At 38.2% G+C, this 20,282-nt stretch overlaps 1 protein-coding gene across 1 annotated transcript; it reads right to left on the bottom strand.

Annotated features, from left to right (window-relative positions):
- Positions 1-590: 590 nt before the first annotated feature.
- Positions 591-19,051, bottom strand: rangap1a (RAN GTPase activating protein 1a). Its single transcript, XM_036566015.1, has 16 exons — positions 18,945-19,051; positions 14,467-14,586; positions 13,639-13,766; positions 12,196-12,255; positions 11,050-11,229; positions 10,737-10,871; positions 9,563-9,721; positions 8,974-9,087; positions 8,493-8,592; positions 7,861-7,945; positions 7,492-7,663; positions 6,138-6,254; positions 5,831-5,936; positions 4,943-5,031; positions 4,051-4,172; positions 591-2,656 (listed from the first exon to the last, which is right to left on the bottom strand). Exons 2-16 carry the CDS (start codon positions 14,576-14,578, stop codon positions 2,575-2,577), a joined length of 1,761 nt encoding a protein of 586 aa, XP_036421908.1. The 5' UTR covers positions 14,579-14,586; positions 18,945-19,051; the 3' UTR covers positions 591-2,574.
- Between the last annotated feature and the right edge of the window lie 1,231 nt (positions 19,052-20,282).

Here is a 20,282-nt window from a genome sequence, read left to right as displayed (position 1 = left end):
AATCTTTTACCCGAGAGTCAACGTCTCCCATTGTCTTAATATGGTCTTTGTCTTAATATGGACACTCCATCCCTTGTCTTAATATGGGCCGCCTGTCCGACAGCCCGCGAGGAGGGCACGAGCTCACACGAGCTCATGCATGCGCCATCTAGTGGGCGAAGTTGTCCACTACAATCGGCTGACATCTAAACATCCTGCTCTTCCAGAGTACATTAAATAAGTCATCAATGATCAGTTCATCATATTGCTCAAATCTAATCATCCATCCACACACACACATCTTCTAAGCCACTTATCCTACTGGGTTGTGGGGGGAGCTATCATCTGTCCAATGCTGATCAATTTTTAAAAACGGTTATCTCCCGATACCCATATGATTCTGATATCATGATGCATCCCTACTTGATTACTAATATAATCAATATTAGTGAGTCCTAACAGTATGTTATCCAATAATGTCCATTTCTGAGTCTATCATAAGGATCAGCACTTTTAGAACACTGAACAACTGCTGAGTTTCATGAAGACTGATTTAAACCAAAGAAAGCCTGTAAACAACCAGCGTATAGTAAAAACATAAACTGACTGGATGTCAGCCCATTATGACTTATTTATTCATTTATTTATGACAATCATTTGTTTTATTATGCCATTATAGAATGTCTGCAAAGAAAGCACACAGTGAGCTACGTATAATGCATTGAAATTCACGTCCACATAAAAGTATGAAATAGCCCATACATTAAAGATACAATCACATCTAATTTGAAAATATTGAAAAAAGGTATTTTTGTCTTGGTGTGGATATACAGCGCCCATGCAGGGGGAAAGCTGGGGCACACCTAGCCTTTCAAAATGTATTCAACACAAATTAACATGTTTTCTTTGTCATTTTCCAATTACTTAATATATTACATATTTTAAGTAATTGAAAAGTATAACGACCGGGGTATTGTTCAAAATGTTTTACTACTAGTACCGACAGCTTGACTTCAATACTGTGTCCTGAACCATGCTTGAACCAGAAGTGAGAGAGGTGCTGGAAGTGGGTATATTCAATTGCAGTGCAGCGTAATCAAGAAGCGCTGATGTTAATAACATTGTTTAGACAGCCAATCAGCATCCTGGATTTTGGAATGGGCATTTGAATGGCTTACAAGTGCTTATAAGACTGAGTACTTAGATATAGAGCTCTGAAGTTATGTATAATGCCTATATTAGCAACATTTTTTTTAAATTGCTGCCATTGCATCATGTGATAAACAAAAGTGTTCCAAACCTGATACATTTTGACTCGTGTACATCTCCCTCACTGAATCACAAGGGCCTTTAGCACTCAAAGTAATGCTACGTACATGCCATGACCAAGCTAACACTCTTGAGCACTGAAACGGCGTTAAAACAACATTGTATGAAAGTCTATTATTTAACTATAACACTGTTATAATGCTGTTATAACAGCAACTACTCAAACTGTGGGCCATTACTGCCATTGCACGTAGCTCTGTATTTCGTCTCCTTACTGACCTCGTAATTCAAATGATCCAGTGACATTTGGATGTCGGTACTGTCAGATTTGGAACTCTTTGACGACACGACTACAGAGGTCTATAGAAATGTTATTATATGACATGAAACTTTTTGATTTCAGGTGCTTAAATAACTTTTGGGCCAATATGTGCTTTTAACAGTAGTTTGGAAAAGGAAACTGTCCAATCACTATTTACACAGAACCTGCTCTGCTCGGAGTCATGTAGCAAAATATACCCAAAGTATTAGCAAGTAGCTGTTTGATGTCAACAAAACCTTTGTAGTTTTCATTTCTTACATAAATGAAATAGTGGGAAAATTCAAATTGCAATAAAAGGCGAGGTGTCTCCCAGCTTTTGATGGGCAGTGTATACACTAAAGAACTTGGATCTTATCGCTACAGAAAAGCTAGTGAATGCCCTGAAGACCAAAATGTTCAAGAGACCTGTCTACAACACAAGAGAACTGTCCTCAAACAACAGCAGAGTCAAGCTTTTGATTACAACAGAAAGCTCCAGTTAGGTTCATCTTCAGTGCTGACAGAGGTGTTGCTTGATTAACAGAGAGAAAGAAAAAAAACAAACAAAAACAAAAAAACATCCCCAAGCCAATGACAGGCTGTCATTTAAAGCTAAAGCCCCGAATGGCTTTCAGTGTAATCCAGCAGTTATCAGAGACTGGCATTATTACTAGCCACTGAATGTATTCCTTGTGAGAGTAGTACTAGAGAGTAGAGTAGCTTTTCTTTTTCTTTTACTGAGACTATTTTTATTATGTTTTATTTAATGTTTAAATTATGTTTAATAAAATGAAAGATGGCAGAACGAAATGGTTAATAGTCCACGTGAGGCTCATCTGAAAGTCTTGCAGTACCACAAATGTCCTCCAGTAATGAGTAGCCTGCATCCCTTTTTGTCAAATTATGTCCTCCATAGCTGAGCTCTTCCTAGAGTTTAAGTCCAGTCAAAAGGAGATGAGCAGAAAAACGTCCAAATATCTGTGAGCCGTGTGTGCGTGTAAGCGTGTGAGGGCGTGGACGTCCTTTTAGCTCTCTGGCTGGAGTCTCTGCAGTGTGGATCTCAGGCTGTCCCGAGCGCTGATGCACGTCTCCAACGATTTGTTTGGTCTAGTGAGAATAAATACACACAGACACACAAACACACAGAATAAGAAAATTCCTTGAGGAATTTAACCTTCTTGATGAACTGATAGTGAATAGTTGGCAATTTGCATGATACTAATACATTTTTAAAATTCCCCTTCTGCTCCCTTTTCATTGAAAATAGCCTTCGTAAAACAAATAGTTCTGGTCCTTTTTGCATTACCAGTGCTTTCTTATATCACTGCCGCTGGAACAAAACCTTGTATCTCCAAAATGGTAACTTTACAGGAGAAGAACAAAACCTACTTTACTGTTATTGTAAGTAAGTGTAACCAGGCTTTTTCCAAGTAATTTAGGCCATTTCTTTAATCCATTCATCATGAAATTTACACACAATGTAAAGGGCATCATGTACTATCAAATTATGTCAAAAACTGGAAAATGATGAAAATGGAGGTACAAGGTTTTGTTCCAACAGCAGCGACATGTTGATTATTATATCAACATCTGTCTGAAAAGACGGCAATATACACTGATGGGCGACTGAACATTCTTGCCCTCCTTCAAGTATCCATTGCCACTTGACAACAAAAACATACTCTGTTTCGCATTGTGCCTAATAACATCCCTGTAATAAAATCACTGTAACACACAGCCTCTCATGGCTTACTGCTTTGAATTACATGACCACTTATTTACGTTTTTTTGCCAAATAGTGTTTTTTTTTCTATTCTAGTCTTTTTCTAGTAAAGTATTTCAGAATTTTTAAAATAGGTTCATTTTTATTGTTGAATCTTTCTTAAACTCCACCCAATTAATCTGCAAAATAATCAGTAAATTACTTGATTACTTAAGTAATAGACAGTGACAGCCCTGTCAGTATGTTATCATTATTCATAAAAACAAGTTTTTGGGGTTTCATTAGCACCATCAGTAGAACACTAAACAAAATCACAAAGAAAAACAACTATAGAGTGAGATTATCATAAAGTTCTATTATATTGCACATTAATTTTTTTAACAATCTGTTTGATTTTTCCTCCTGATCTTTCTTAAATGGTGTATTTTTGCAAATACTGACTAAAAAAGTTTTTCAGACTTTTTTTTAATGCAGCACTACTGTTTTGTTGGTGCATTTTGTCTATTTCCATGTATTCACAAACTTCAGAAAAAGTAAATATTGTGATAAATGTTGTGCATCTAAAAATAGGGGGTAAAATTATAGCCAATTGCTGTAATTCATTACAGGAGTAACAAAGTAACTAAACCCCCTGCAATGTTTATTAATTCCTAAAACTATTTTTATTTTTAGCATCAGCTGGTAGACAAAACCCTCTTTCTCAGAACTTGTTCATTTCAAACTAGGAGACTTAACAGGGTAAAGCAGACCAATAGGAGTGTAATGAGTGAGTTTGTACCTGGCCATAAATGCATGCAGTACAGCGATGTGCTCTCGGGGGAAATAGTCCTGCTTCACTGCGTGCTCCAAACACTGCAGATGTCCTGCTACTACTGCCACCGGCTTCACTTTATCCTCACTCTAAACACACACATAGGAGGAGAGCGCGAGAAAGAAATAGAGAGAGAGAAAAGAGAGAGAGATTAGAGAAAAATAAAAGGTGAAATATTAAAAAAAAGTTCATATTATTTATGTTTTTAAAAGAACAATAAAATAGTAAACGAACTAAAAGGTGAACAGAAAGGTGTATACATCTGTGAATTAGGGCTGCAATAAATAGTTATTGACTTTGATGATTATAGAATAAAGTTGTTCACACACAGTTTCCTACAAACCCATTTCTGAAAAAGTTGAGACAGTAGGACAAATATAAATAAAAGCAGACAACAATAATTTGCAAATCCTTTTTTCATCCATATTCAGTATCCTAATCTTCATTGTAAACTATTTTGGCTAATTTCACACATATAGAGCACAGGGGTCTGTGCCTTGCAGCCATCTGACATGTTTGTTTTGATCTGAAGTCACATCTGTTTATGTGAAAGTGTGAGTGACGTCAGATTCTGAGAGACAGGACTGTTCACTGGGCCGCTCTGTGAGCATAATCTGAAAGCGGTGTTTTGTTCTGGTCAAATCATGTAATGTGGGGGGGCTTTGATGACTGAAAAACGGCTAAAGACAAAAACATCAGTGGAATCTATCACTGTGTGTGAGATCTTTCATGTTTTAACAATGGCTAGAATGTAGAACATCCTGCAATCCTGTGTGTGCTAAGCGCCATAGAGATGTTCCTCATGGGAACATCATGTGTGTGTGTGTGTGTGTGTGTGTGTGTGTGTGTGTGTGTTTACCTTTAATAACCCAAGCATCACCAGTAATGAGGAGATAAAGCTGAAGGTCTGGGCTGAGGGCAAGGAGAACATTTTCCTCAAAACAGCATCTGGAAAGAACCAACACAGTTTTCTTTAGCACTACATTTTCAAAAAGTCTCCTCTCAGCACAGGAGCGTTTGATAGCAATGATGGAGGATGAACAGAGAACAGACCTCAGTATAGAACACTGTGTGTCTGTGTATAAAGGGTGCGTGATGTTTTACGGCAAAGGTCTTCGAATCCAGACCTTAAATCCAGTTCTGGTCCCGGATTTTGTAATCATTTGTTGGGATGATATGAGCTGATCAATTATTTACATTACAGTTCAGTAAACTACCAATTATTATAAACTCCAAGACTCAAAACTGGACAGAAAACACTGTTGTTTTAAATACATGAGGTAAAGAGATTTGGCTTTGGAACTCATTTATGTATAGCAGTCTGACGTTTTCAGCAAGGAGGCACCATTAGTGCACAAGTCAGTGCACTGTGTGCATCATTTGAAGAAAAACAACCAAGAACCCACACCAGCAGGAGCTCATTCTCAGAACAAGAGGTGAAATAATTCTACCAATATACAGTTTAATTACTCAGTATTATACATTCAAAATGTGATTTCATTCAAGATTTTCATTAAATCAGTGAAGGATAAAAAGGCATGTAAGCTAAAGACAGCATATAAAGTAGGTAAAAACTGCAGCGGATCATGTGTATGTGTGTTTGCAGGGGCTGATGGAAAGAGATGATATAATGAATGATCTTGAAGAGCACAATACCTGTGCTAATTATTTTTAGACCTATTGTGTAGATGTTTTGAGGTGATTCATCAAGTGTCTGTAAAGACGTGTTAAGAGTGTTGGAGCTTACCAATGCTCTCAAGCACTGCCGTTTTCACCTCAGGATCATCTTCCTTATACACAGACGAAATCTTCAGGAAAGCTTCTACGGTCTTCCCCACATCCGCCACATCCACCTATACATGCACAGACACAAACCTTTGGCTCTTTGGGGAAAAACTGTCTCACTCAATAATTATTTAGATTATTCTACATGCAGTGACACTTCAGTGCAAAGGTTTCTAAAAGGCGCCATGAAAGTAAGTTTGAAAACTTATCTTCAAAGCACTGAGTAAAAATAACACATCAGAAAATCTGCTTCCTCCTTCAGGCCTTACCTGCTGCTGGATGAGTTCAGCTCTCTTGTTGCCAAGACGGAGCAGTTTGTCTGGAGACGGAAAACAGAGGAAGGACGAAACATCCGGAGGCCGAGAGGCTGAAGGAGGAGTTGACATCTGCACACACAGAAGAACACAGGTCTCAGATCAGTCCCCTCTGTTAGTACTGGGCAGGTCTGCTTCAGTGAACTAACTAGGACTACAATGATTAGTCATCATGAAAGTCTATTATGAAAAAAGTAGATCAACACTTCATTTACTTCATTTACTTAACAAAAGTAGTCTAAAGTGTTACAGCTGGAATATCAGAGACTGTAATACATTTCTTAACAAGCGATTGCAGAGGTTTTAGGCATTTCACAGCCTGTGGTGACATAACATCATCAAAAGATTCAGGGAATCTGGAGACATCTGTGCGTGAAGGGCAAGGCCATCTGAACACCCATAAATGCCGGTGATCTTTGATCCTTCAGAAAGAACATCATTAAAAACCAGCACACTTTAACAAAGCATAGTCAACAAACACTGTTTGTCACTGCATCCACAAATGCAGGTTGAGACTGTACTATGCACAGCAGTAGCCATATATCAACAATGTCCAGAAATGTGGCTGACTTCTTTTGGCTAGAACTCATCTGAAATGGACTGATGCACAGTGGGAACACGTATTGTGATCTAAGAAGTCAACTTTTATGGGAAAAAATGGACGTTATGTTCTCAATCCAGGACAATCCAGACTGTTACCAGCTAAAAAAATGTCAGGATCTGTCACAGTTTGAGGGTGTATTAGTGTCCACTGCTTAGGTAACTTGCACATTTGTGAAGGCACCATTAACGCTGAAGAATATACACACATTTTGGAGCAATGTGTTGCCTTCTAGACGGGTTTTACAGGGACGTCCATGCTCATTTCAACATGACAATGCCAAGCAACATTCTGCACTTTACAACAGCATAGCTGTGTAATCGGAAAGTGCCGTTGCTAGCCTGCCTGCAGTCCAGACCTGTCCCTTATTAAAAATGGACAATACAGGCCTGTACATTTGCCCAGTTGTACAGTTTCTTCAAAAGACTTTGAAAAATGGCACAAAAAATAATTTTTCAAGTTGGTATCTTCAGCCTGCAGACAAATATTAAGTGTTATAAAGGAAAGTGTTATAACACAGTGGTAAACATGCTCTTGGTATCAAATTTGGAATGAGTGTATATTTATTAAAACAGGTCAAACAGGATTCACTGATTTACTATTTACTTGTCTGGTAAATGAGCGTACAAGTGACTGGCTTTTAACATGTTTTGGCGTAACCGCTCCTATTCTGATGGTTAGGCAGCATTTAACTATAAGAACACTGACCTGACTGGGTTTGCTGGGCTCATCTTCCCCCTCTTCCTCATTTTCTTCTTCTTCTTCATCATCAATGTCTTCCTCTTCTTCTTCCTCCTCATCTTCCTCCTCCTCCTCTTCTTCATCGTCTTCTTCATCCTCCTCATCATCTTCATCTTCATCTGGCTCTCCTTCATCATCACTGTAAGTGGTATAAGAGAGAGAAGAAAGGGCTGTTAGAATTGGAGTTGCATAGAAAATCATGTTTCAATCATGTAATTCAACTAAAGTAGATTATTTTGAGGGCCAAATTCTATTCATGTCACATTATTGGTTCACCGCACTGCTAATATATTGCAAGGAATGTCACAATTGCAAGTTATAAAGAGTGTTCAGTACCTCAGAGACCCCAGCATGTCTTCCATGTTCATATTCTGCATCAGCTCCCGAAGGTTCTGACACCCCTCCTCACCTAAATAGTTACCTACACACACACACACACACACACACACACACACACACACACACACGATATCTGAATTCTTAAAAATGAATTGCAAAAACTGTAAAAATGTACTGGAAAAAATGTATCAATTCATAAATATTGAAATTTTAGAAGAGATTCTAAAACCATTGAACAAAATATGAAAATAACTGTATCTTTATGACTTTATATCTAAGCTTTTTTTTTTGTATTTCACTACTGTGTACATAGTATATTTTTGTATTCTGTGTATTTTTAATGATTTAAAATCATCCAAAAATAATCAAATTGAATGAAATTGTGTTGAAATATGACATTTATTGATGCACTGAATCATCTACATCCATATTGGTGAATTTATTCTACAAAGTATATTCAGCTTCAAAGTTATATGCTTTGGCAACACTGTACTTGAGACAGTCATGCCAATAAAGCTAGTTTAAGATGAACTGAGAGAGAGAAAGAGAACGAGAGAGAGAGAGAGAGAGAGAGAGAGAGAGAGAGAGAGAGAGAGAGAGAGAGAGAGATGTGTATGTGAATGAAGTACCATTAAGGTCGAGTTTCTCGAGCTGATCTTTGTGTTCAACAGCTTTTGCAACCGCCAGAGCCGCCTCCTCTGCGATCTCTCCAAATGACAGATTCAACTCCTAAGAAAAAGTAAGACACAAAGACAAAACAGCATTTTAATATATTCTCTATCTGGGCTCTCAGGTTATGGTCGGTGACTTCAAAAGCATGTTGTAGTTTTATATTAATTCTCATCTGTAGCTCATTAAAGCAAGTGGAGAAATTCTGTTGGAAGTGCAGGCTCTAAACTTTCAATCCATTCCACATTTGTGTAGAAGAGCAGAAGAGGAGATAATTTATTATGATCCAAATTTGATAAGAAGTTACTGTGGTACAATGTTGTTTTGCAGAAAGAAAACTTGGCCTTATTTTTCCATGTTTATGATTTTTTTTAACTTTAAAACATGTGTGAAGTGCAGACTTGAATCTCAGATCTCAGTCTAAAATTTAGCATTCTGTACCTTGAGAATTGGAAGTCCCTCTGTTAGAGCCTCGGCTATAGCGATGGCTCCCTCAGACCGAACCAGGCAGTCCCCGAAGTTTATGACCTGCACACTGCGTAGGTGCTTCAGAGCCTGAGGGACAGACAGACTACACTGCTTACATCTCGTTTAGTTACAGTGACTCTGTTCCAGTCAGTCTTTCCGTTCCTTAAGTGTTGGGCAATGAATTGTCTGTACTGGTACACTGGTATTGGTTCACACAACAACATTGATTTTTAATTATAGCTGTATTGAAGAAAGAACATCAGTTAAGTGTTATCTGTGCAACTTCATATTGCTGTTTACTTCATATTATTTTGAAAGAAAATAAAACACATAAAAAATATAACTTTCCTTTCCAAAAATATGGTTTGTGTTAATGTTTAAGAGATAAAATAAGAACAAAACACAAAACAGTCAAAACAAAACAAGCTGTCTTCTAACTCAGAAAAATAAATAAATTGTACTTAATGGCTGTTTTTACTGGAAATTAAATAAAAGACAAAGTGGTCTGACATTTGTACAGTACTGTAGGTGAAGCATGTAGCATGTAGCAGAAATAGCATACCTGGGCCATGGCGATAGCTCCCTTCTTAGTGAAGGTGTTGTCGTTGAGGTTGAGCACCCTGAGCTGGAGGTTGTGCTGCACAGCGCTGGCCAAAGCCGTCACTCCGGGATGGTTGATGCCGTTCTGAGGCATGTGGATTTCCTCCAGACTGCCCATTAACTAGAGGAATGAAAGCAGCATAACTCTAGCCGTAGTAGACAATGTTAAAATACTCTCATTTCTTCACAGAAATGGAAGAAATGCTCTTATGTAGCACGATAAACTACATATATACAAATACTTAAATGATATGGACAATGTACGATATATGGACGAATGCGTTAATTAATCTGTCATTTTACACTTTATAAGGTAATGAAAACAAATTCAAGGACGTGAACAACATTTTAAAACAAGCTCTGCTCCAACGGCTTTGTTTTCTGCCATTTTCACTGTGCTGTATTTTTTTTACTTTGCGTTGTTCGCCCGCGAAGAACTGTGGGTAACCAAAGGCCGGGAAGGATACATCTGTTGTGGCCTTGAAATCGCTCAGAACATAGGCTGCATTTCTAGGCTGTATACGAAGGATGCTTCACTTTGGAACGGCCTTCTATGATGTAGCGGCCGAGAAATGCAGCTTACCTCGGCTGCAGCCTAGGCTTTGGAGCACAGCTATTATTTCTGAAATAGTGAAGTGTATATGGGAGGGGTGACTGGGGGCAAATTTTTTTTTTTTTTTTAATGTAGGAAATTAGGCAGACATCTTCTTCAGAGACCCCTCATCAATAATTTATAAACAGAGGCCTTTCAAAAAAAGACTCTGCCTGACATTTGTGTTCTGCCAAAAGGCCTATACTATAGTGCTTGGACCCCAATGATCGCTACTTGTGATGTGATTTGTAGACTAACATTTAGCTAGTTACAACAGTCCACAGAAATCAATGTGTTCAACATCAATTTCAGACAAAAACGTAGCAGCTGTCTTAACTGCAAACGACAAGAATTTACGCATGTTAGTCTTTTTGCAGTCACCGTTCAAAAGCTACAGGAGAAAGAAATAAGGATATGCAGAAATTAAACCAATTTCACTGCTCATGAAACGTTGCACTCTTTATGAATGCAGACTAGGAAAAGGTGATGTTTTAAGACTAAGTGACAGGAGCTCTTAACAGATCAGTGCAGTGTGTATTTTTACCTGAAAGGCCTGTGCCAGTGCTGTGGCGCCATCATTCTCCAGCCTGTTCCTGCCTGCAACGAAGACCTTCAGGCTCAGGGGGGCACCAAGTTCGCTCGACTTCTTATGGCACTCTGTCAGTGCTGCTGCCAAGATCTAAAGTGTACGACATCAAAAAGGAATAATAAGATGCAGACTTCAGCTCACAAAACCAATGAGTCAGTCCCTTTTATATGACAGAGACCTGTAGCACAAATTTTACAGTAATAAAGGTCAGTGGTCCACACTAATCTGTTCAACTAAGCCTGTCTTTAACATCAAACCTTCCTCCTACCTTTCCTCCACCGATGCCCATGCCGCAGTTGTTGAGGCGCAGTTCCTGCAGTGTGTGACAAGCAGTGCTCTTCAGCAGCTTCTCAATGCCCTTCACACCATCAGGACCAAACGCGTTATCACTCAGATCCAGCACCTTCAGCTGAGCTCCAGCAGTTATTAGAGCTGCTCCTAGAGAGTTCTGAGTGAGAGTGAGAGAGAGAGAGAGAGAGAGAGAAAGAGAGAAAGAGAGAAAGAGAGAGAGAGAGAGAGAGAGAGAGAGAGAGAGAGAGAGAGAGAGAGAGAGAGAGAAAAAAGAGAGACAGGGAGAAAGAGAGAAAGAGTGACACGCAGAGAGAAAAGAGACAGGTAGACAGAGCAAGGCAGAGAGAAAAGAGAGACAAGTACAGAGAGAAATAGACAGATACACAGAGAAAAAAGACAAGAAAGACAAAGAGGGACAGAGAGATAGACAGAAAGAAAAGAAAGAGAGAGAGACACACAGAGGGAAGACAAAGAAACAGAGACAAGTATATAGAGAGAGAGATATGCAGAAAAAAGACAGAGAGAGAGACAAGTAGATAGACAGAGAGACATGCAGAGAAAAAAGAGGCACAGAGGGATAAGAAAGAGACAGAGAGCGAGAGAAGGAGACACAGAGAAAAGAGACAGGTAAAAAGAGAAAGAGAGCACAGAGCAAGCACAGAGAGAAAAAGAGACAGAGAAAAAGAGAGAGAGACCAACAGACAGAGAGAGAGAGAGAGAGAGAGAGAGAGAGGGGGAGAGAGAGAGAGAGAGCGAGCGAGCGAGAGAGAGAGAGAGAGAGAGAGAGAAGAGCAAGCATAGATAGAGCGGAGAGAGACAGAGAAAAAGAGAGACAGACAGAGCGACAGAGACAGGAAGAGTGAGAGAGAAAGAGAGAGGGAGAATAAATTAGAGAATTAAGAAAAAATGAGCAAACACTTGGAATGTAATATAGCTTACCATGGTTATACATCCTGTTTACTGTGTTAGTTTTCAGGAACATGTAATGATCACAAACAATGGACTTGCTTTAAAGCAGAGCCTTATTGTACTTCACTTTTTCCCCTTTTCTTTTCTCCCCCCACCCCCACCCCTTTCTTCTCTGCCCTTCCTCTCTCCTCATTTCTGCTGCAGAAGGTCTTACCAGTGCAGGAGGGATCTCAGAACGCAGGCGGCCAGTGAACATGTCACTCCAGTAGCAGCACTGAAATAAAAAGAGAAAAACATCCTCATATAAACACAGACAGCGTAATAAATACTCAACCCACTAGAACACGGGCATCAGTAGGGCTGAAAATCTGAAAACAACAGATGCATTATAAAGTCACCATGATTATATTATGTTGCTACGACGGAGAATTATTAATTTTTTTTTTTTCAACGTCAGTTTTCCTCATTTTGATCACTACAAAATAATGCTAACTTTCACTAGCATGGAATTGGCCGTGTTAGCCTGGCTTTACAAGGTGAAGCCTTCAAGCTACTTTTGTTGCTTAAAACCGACATGAAACTAAACTGCACTTGAGTTGCATAATAAAAAGCGTCTTGAAACTCAGCCGCAACAGTTGCAGGAAGCTCGATTTTGTAAAACAAGCCAATCAAAATGCCAGTAATGCATCATGCGATTATGCACATGATGCATCATGCTTTAAAACGAAAAACTTCACCAGATCACTAGACAAGAAAATAAAACCAAAGATGGTTGACTGGGTGGTTGAAAAGGAGACCCAACCACCCCCCCAGACTCAAGGTTTGTTTGGGATCCAAAGGATGGGAATTATTACAGATGCGGTCCGCAAAGAATGTTCTGTGCTTCTACAAACTTAAAAATGATGGTTCTTAGATGGTTCTTTACCAAGGAAAATGGTTCTATATACAACAATGGACACTCAAAGACCCCTATGCTTGATTAAAGGGTTATTTGCATCGTGAAAAGTTTCTTCAGATTGATGGAGAATATGCTACAGATGGTTCTATATACAACCTTTTTGAAAAGGGTTCTATATAGCACCAAAAATAGTTCTTCTACTCTAACAAGCTTAATATTCTTAGTGTTCTTTTGAGTGTTCATGGTTCTATATAGAACCATATTCTTTACTAAAGAACCATCTATTTTAAGTGTGTAGGACAGAATGACATCTAGCAGGCTATAAACATAACTGCTGCTAAAATATTTATTTACATTTATTTTCAAAAGCTTTATATACAAACAACAGATAAAAAGCACAATATACTATGAGGATATACAGGAACAGGAGGAAAAAATGAATAACAATGAAAGCTGGCAAAAATACATAAAGATAACAAACATTCTGGAAATACATAAATTAAACCTTACAGATGTCTTTACAGTGAGAATGATATGGCGTACCAAAATATACGAGCTGCTATGTAACTTGAATTGTTTTTGAACTGCTTTATGTAATTGTCAAGTTGCACAGAAACTATGTTGCAGGCAACTCACAACATGCAACTTCTCACATGAAAGCTTCACCGCTGTAAAGCCACTCTTATGATGGCACCAAGCTAACAACAGTCCCTGTTCCACTGGGTTTATTCCCACTGTGTTTAATCCCACTGCGTGTACCTGAAAGTCACTCTTGTCTTCCAGAGCTTTAGCAATGGCCTGGGCAGCCTCCACTCCTACAGTGTTCCCCTCCAACCGCAAAGCCTGCAAACCCTTAAACTCCCGGATATCCTTCACAATCTCCTCCACTACAGACAAACGGGAGAGAGAGAGAGAGAGAAAAATGGGTTAAAGGAGCTGACAGATTAGGAAGACTGAATAAACAGCAAGACTACACTTTGCAAAGGGCCACATCACATAACAAGATGTATGACAAGAGAAAACCTATGGTAGTTGCCCACTGACTCTCAGTAAGAACAGATGGTTATTTAGCTGAGCACAAATTACAATATATAGAGAGTAGAAAGGGAAAACCTGACCAAATCATGACCATTACTAACTGTTGGTTCTTGCCTTCAGATTTGAGTTGATAAGTCATTAGTTAAAGCTTTAGGGAAGTGTTTGATTGTAGGGGTGTGAAAAAGCATCATGATGCACCAAACTAATAGAGGCAATTGAGCTGTATAGATTTTGGAATGTTAGAATTATATGATTATAATTGATTATAATATTAGGTCAAAGTACATACAGTCTTTTTTGCCCATGGCACACTGTTGGTTTTTTATTGTCTATTTGCCACTCCTGTGTAAATATATTCTCTAGTTAAATACGTTAAGTATTTTTTTTATTCTAAATCATACCAAAACATACCAAACTGAACCGGAACAGTGACATTTGGCATTTCATGATTCATTGAATCGTGTCCTACAGAATCATAATTTAATTGAATCATTGCGATGTCAGAGATTTATAACACTATTTGATGTTGACTGCATTATAGGTGCTCACCAGACTGGGCGTTATTCAGTTTCAGACCCTGTCCTTTATAGCTGAGTTCACCCTCTCTGACCTGAGTCCTGGCCAGCGAATCAGCCAGCTGAGCAACATCATCCGACGCCATCTTCACACCTATAATGCACACACATACAACAACAAGGCAAATAAACAAGCTGAAGTCGTGTTTCCTGAAGCAGCCATGCCTGATGCTTTGATGTGAGCAGTCTCCATCTCTAAAGTCAGTGTAAAACCTGAAAATCAAACAGGGCTGAATTTCACAAAACCATCATAGCATAAAGATGATTCCTAAGTGGGAGAGCAAGCACCACACTAAACACCCTCTCTACAGGCTAAAGGGGAACTCCACCATAATTAAATGATTAAGATGTAAACAAAGTCATTCAGAGTGGGTTGGTGTGAAATGCTCCATTCTGGAGAAACTGAATTGTTCACAGTAGTGGCGATAGGAAACAGACGTCTGAAGAGTTTAACGCCTCTAAAAGCTCCCTCACAGAAAGTTATTACATGAAGTGGTTAGATATGTGCTGCCTGATGTCAGACACATTGTTTTATGATAGTTTTGTCAAAAAGTTTTGGCTTAAAATGTATTTTAGTATTTTAATCCATTTATTTTAATCCATTCATGGTGGAGAGGTACATGCAGGGTGTTGTAAGGCAAAATGGTCCCCAAAGAAAAATTTTTTACTTTACCATCATCAGCATTACATATAAAACTCAGAAGGTGTGTGTACATTCACTGGTGGTTTTGGATAATAAATCAAACAGCAATATTTGTGTTGTAGACATTGTGACCCCTGGTTCCTATCACCATTGTAAAGAAATTTGAGTTTGTAAGTTTCTCTACAATTAACCAATTCACATTAAACCACCCTGAATGACTGCTTACATCTTTACATTATACAGAAATGTTTAAAAATGGTATAACTCCCCTTTAAGACTTCTGAGCATTCTGAACTTTTATAATCTTTTGTATGTTTTTCTGTCTTTATTTCTGTCTTTCTCTCGTCTGTTTGTTAGGGTCAAACAATTTGGGGTAATATGTAATTACGATTTTTTCCCCGACAGATACTGTAAATGCAATTTAAATGAGATTGTTTTCTATAAATTAAGCACCAGGAGATTTTTTGCCAAGAGCACATGAGGTTTGAACACTGAACTATTGTGCCAGACTGCCAGTTCACAAGCTCTGTGCTATTAGTGAAATTTCCCCACTTAAAACAATACTGAATTATGTCACATATAACTAAAATAGCAGCTCTTGCAATTTAAATTGCACTCTTTCACACTGCAATATCAATATGACAATAAAATGGTTTTTATAATTATTTGTTCAGCTCTACTATCCATCCATCATTAATTGTATGCAAATGTTTGCGTGCCTCTGCTCAAATGATGTTTTGCTGATTTTCTATGTGAAAATAAGTACATCCTCTACAGAGAACACACTTCTGCACATTTTAATAAAAATAACTGTTTATTAGCTGAATTTAGCATATTAGAAAAAAAAAAACATAAAATGGGCACATTTCATATTTCAGATTATTTTTCCCCAGTATGCTAAACTCTGGGAACAAATAGAGAACGCGCACTAAAAATTGCAGAAACATGCCATATTTAAGTGTGTTCTCTGTAGAGGATGTGCTCACTTATCTTCACTTAGAAAATCAACAAAACATGCAACTCTACCAGGGGTGTTGAAACTTTTTTCATTTCGCTGTATCTAACTATCCATTTATCCATCTATCTTTTGGTCCACCCATCCATTTATTCATCCTTCCAGTCAGAGCAAAAGTAAAAATGTTAACATACAAGATTTGAACGCACAATTACTTTTTTATTTACTGAATTTAACATATTTTGTGGAAAGTAAAACATAAAATGTGGGCTGTGCATAAGTAATGGCACATTTTATACTTTATATAGTTTGACATCAGCGTTTAAACTTTTGCATAAGACTGTATCTGTCCATCCATCCATACTTCCATCTACCTATCTATCTATCCAGCCATCCATCCATCCATCATCTACCTACTGTTCCTATCTATTTCAACTTTATGTGGTCTATAGCAGAAACCTGCTGTTTTCTCTGTACATTCTGCTGTACAGAAATCTGTTTGTTTAATATTTTCAAAGACTGAGGGCAGATGGTAGCTCACAGCAATGGAACGCTCCCAACCGTGATGTGATAAGAGCACGGACAGTAATTGGATGCAGCCACCTGGTATCAGCTTAAGAAATATTTTCTCAGGCAGAAAATGTATCTTCTCTGTGGACTCTTATTGTCTAACCTTGAAAGGAGCTTTGTCATTACGTAGGAATGGGGGGCTCTCTTCTTCAACAAAAAAACATCTCAAAAAAGGCAGAGAGTGGGAGTGAGAGAGTCTTGTTTGGTCTCTTCACCTACCAGAGCTACAATATCAGTCCAAAAACACACAGACAGCCCTTCTAATCAGTGAATTCGGCCAATCCAAGGTGCTTCCATCGCTGACCCAGGCGTACAAATGGCTTGTGTTTTAATCTCCACAGAAAAGCATTCCCAATTGAATGGGATGGTCTGGAGTAGCCACACATAAGCCTAAGGTCACCATGTCTAAAGCCAAGCGTCAGCTAGAAGGACACAAAAAAGCCCCCCAGCATTGGGCTGTGGTGCAATGGAACAGTGTTCTCTGGAGTGATGGAGCGCCATCCAACCATCCAACATCAGTACCTGACCTCACTAATGCTTGTGAGCAGAAGAGTAGAGGCTGTTACTGCAGCAAAAGGGGGGGGCAAACAAAAAGCACAGAGCTGAAACACTCCTTAGAACTTCAGTACAAATAGGCAGAGTTACTGTAGTACTGTAGTAGCGGAGTACTGTAGGCTAAATAGAATATATGTAAATGAGTTCATTCTCATGACATCACAGAAACCGAATGGTTGTTTTTGCAGCAAAGTTTCAATATATGGACTATATGAACTGGGTAGTGAATGGTACTTCAACACTGTTACGTTCTACCTATCACGTCAAATTCCTTTATTCCAAACAAAGTGAGGGAAATTTGTTTTTCCATCAATGAGGCCTTTAATATGAAGAGGGATTCCAGACTTTTGACTGGTTGTGCACATTATTTTTCAAAACAATGCAAGCTAATATTTACTCATGTCATATCAAGGGGTCACCAGTATGTTTTAAAAGGATATACTGCAAGACATATAGCAATGATGTGTGTGCATATAATCATAATATAATCACAAATTACACATTCTGCACACTAGACCATACATTAGGCCAGTGGCTGTAAATAAATCTGAATATGCCATTTACATTTACATCAAAGTCAGTCACCTGTTACAGCTGTTTGACACAACAAAAAAGAAAAAAACAGGAGAAAGGTGTATAGTGACCCTAAATAAGAGCTACTGCACTTCCAGAGCTGAGATTATGAACTTGTCTCCTCATTTAACATTACTGTTTTTACTATAGTTGGTTTTGTGTTTAAACTAAGTAAAATATCGAAACAATATGTCAACAGCAAAGATGGGTAGAGAAGCCAAAAGCCACACTGAAGCAAATTATTGGTGCTGTAATAAAATAAGATGAATAGTGGCTACAAGACAAGTTGAGTAAAGACTTGTTAGGTACAAAGCCTCTCCAAATTCTGCGCTCCATGCAGTGGAACTTATTTGTACATCTAACTGAACAGGTTCGTTTGGCTTTATTCTTCTCTTTTGGGATAATTGTGGTCAAAGATTATACAGCAAAACAGTACAGGTGCTGATTCAACAGAACAGATTCAAATGAAACACGATAAAAGAAAACCAGAATTCATTATATACACACTTAAAGATGGTTCTTCAATGGTTCTTTAGTAAAGATAATGGTTCTATTTAGAATCATGAGTTCTATATAGCACCAAAAAGGGTTCTTCTGTTGTGATGGTATCAAGCTTGTAGAAGAACCCTAGAAGAACCCTTTTTAGTGCTATATAGAACCCTTTTCAAAAAGGTTGTATGTAGACCCATATACAACACATTCTCTATTAATCTGAAGAACTATTTCACCATGCAAAGAACCACTTATGCATAAAATGGTTCTATATAGAACCATAGTCTTTACTAAAGAACCCTTGAAGAACTATTTTAGGTGTAAATATAACGTTACCAGAGTACAGGTATAAGTTTATTATTTGAAAATAGTCAAATTAAATCTAAATTAAAATTGTACATGGAGTAATCGGGGCTAGTCACTACCCTCCTCTGGACAACAACATCAATGTATTTAATTACTGTTCGGCTAAAAATAAGTTAAGACAGAACATTATAAAGCGACAATAGTGAAACCACATTGAGATATTTGGCTCGCTGTCTATGGAGACGCAGCGACGCAGCATGCGGGCTTACAGGAGCTCGAATACCGCTCAGTCTGGCTGTTACCGACCAGTCCAGCCTCTCTAGGCACACCAGTTTATAAATATCATGAACATATTTACCTGTTCGACTATTTTCAACTCGATTTTCAAGGTTTGATGTAGGAACTTGTGTAGTGAGTCGCCGGGTTCCTCCCGCTCATCCAAATGACGTCGGTGCAGTTCAAAATCTTCGCGGTGGTTCATGGGATTTGTAGTCCATTTATCGCGGCGCAGCCCCAGCGCTAGTAATGCTAACAAGGCTAATCCAAGATCATTTCTTTGTATTATAAACAGCATACTACAATATCCTGACACTTTTTAAAATTAGAGTTCTTTTTAAATATTAGTTGCAGTTTATATTATACATGTATATATATATGTATATATATATATATATATATATATATATATATATATATATATATATATATATATATATATTATGCTATGTGTCGTTGTCTACTTAGAAGAGCTGAGCTTGGGACTGTGAAGGACTGATACAGTCAAACTCTCCAAACCATCACTTCCCAGGCTTGATATCTGCCCCAGGAGCATGGCAAGATCCACCATATGGGTGACCTGGGTGACTGCACCAAAAGGTTCCTCCAAAAAGCACATTTATATGATTTTAATGGTGTCATTATTTCATGTTTTGGAACATTCAGTTTACTTTAAATCAATAATCTATTCACACCACAACAATCTAATAATCCATCCTTAAAAAAACAGAAAGTATGATCATTGCGTAAGCTTGGTGGACAGTGACCTCTGCATAGGATATTTTATGATTTGGCATCTTTTTCATGACATTAGCGATCTTCAAAAGTAAGCTGATGCCATCTACGGAGCCCTGCTGGTGACATCCTGTATAAGTAAAAATAACGTGTGGCCACGACTTAGTAAGGCGTGGGAATGATATCATTAAATTGTGGCCACATAGGGGGCATTAGGGAATGAGATAATTAAGCCTTGACTACAGCTTAATGAGGCATTAAGCCTTGACCACAGCTTAATGAGGCATGATCTCATTGTCATGCCTTACTAAGTCGTGTCTATGACTTCATTATCTTGTGCCCACGTTAGTGGGAATCTACATTTAAACACACTATATAAAAGTAAACAGGCAAAGTTTTATTGTTACTAATAATAACTCATTTTACACTAATATGAGTTTGGTTAGATGTTGTAATAAAAACAAAAGGTAAAAATGCACAGCAGCTCGACTGACTGGCAAAAGAAAAAGAGAAAAATCTCATAACCTTTAAAATTAGCAATGAGTACTTTGAAAGCCTAAATGAAAACGTAGGGGCTAAATCATATATGTTTTCTCTTGGAATTGAGCAAAAGTACACAAATTCAATTGCAATAATACGTGAGTCTTCCAAAAATGATGCTAAAGGACCCATTTCCTGCATTATT

The sequence above is a fragment of the Colossoma macropomum genome, unplaced genomic scaffold (assembly GCF_904425465.1).
Source record: "Colossoma macropomum unplaced genomic scaffold, Colossoma_macropomum, whole genome shotgun sequence".
In the NCBI taxonomy this organism is placed as follows: Eukaryota; Metazoa; Chordata; class Actinopteri; order Characiformes; family Serrasalmidae; genus Colossoma; species Colossoma macropomum.
This window is presented reverse-complemented; position numbering and strand designations above follow the sequence as displayed.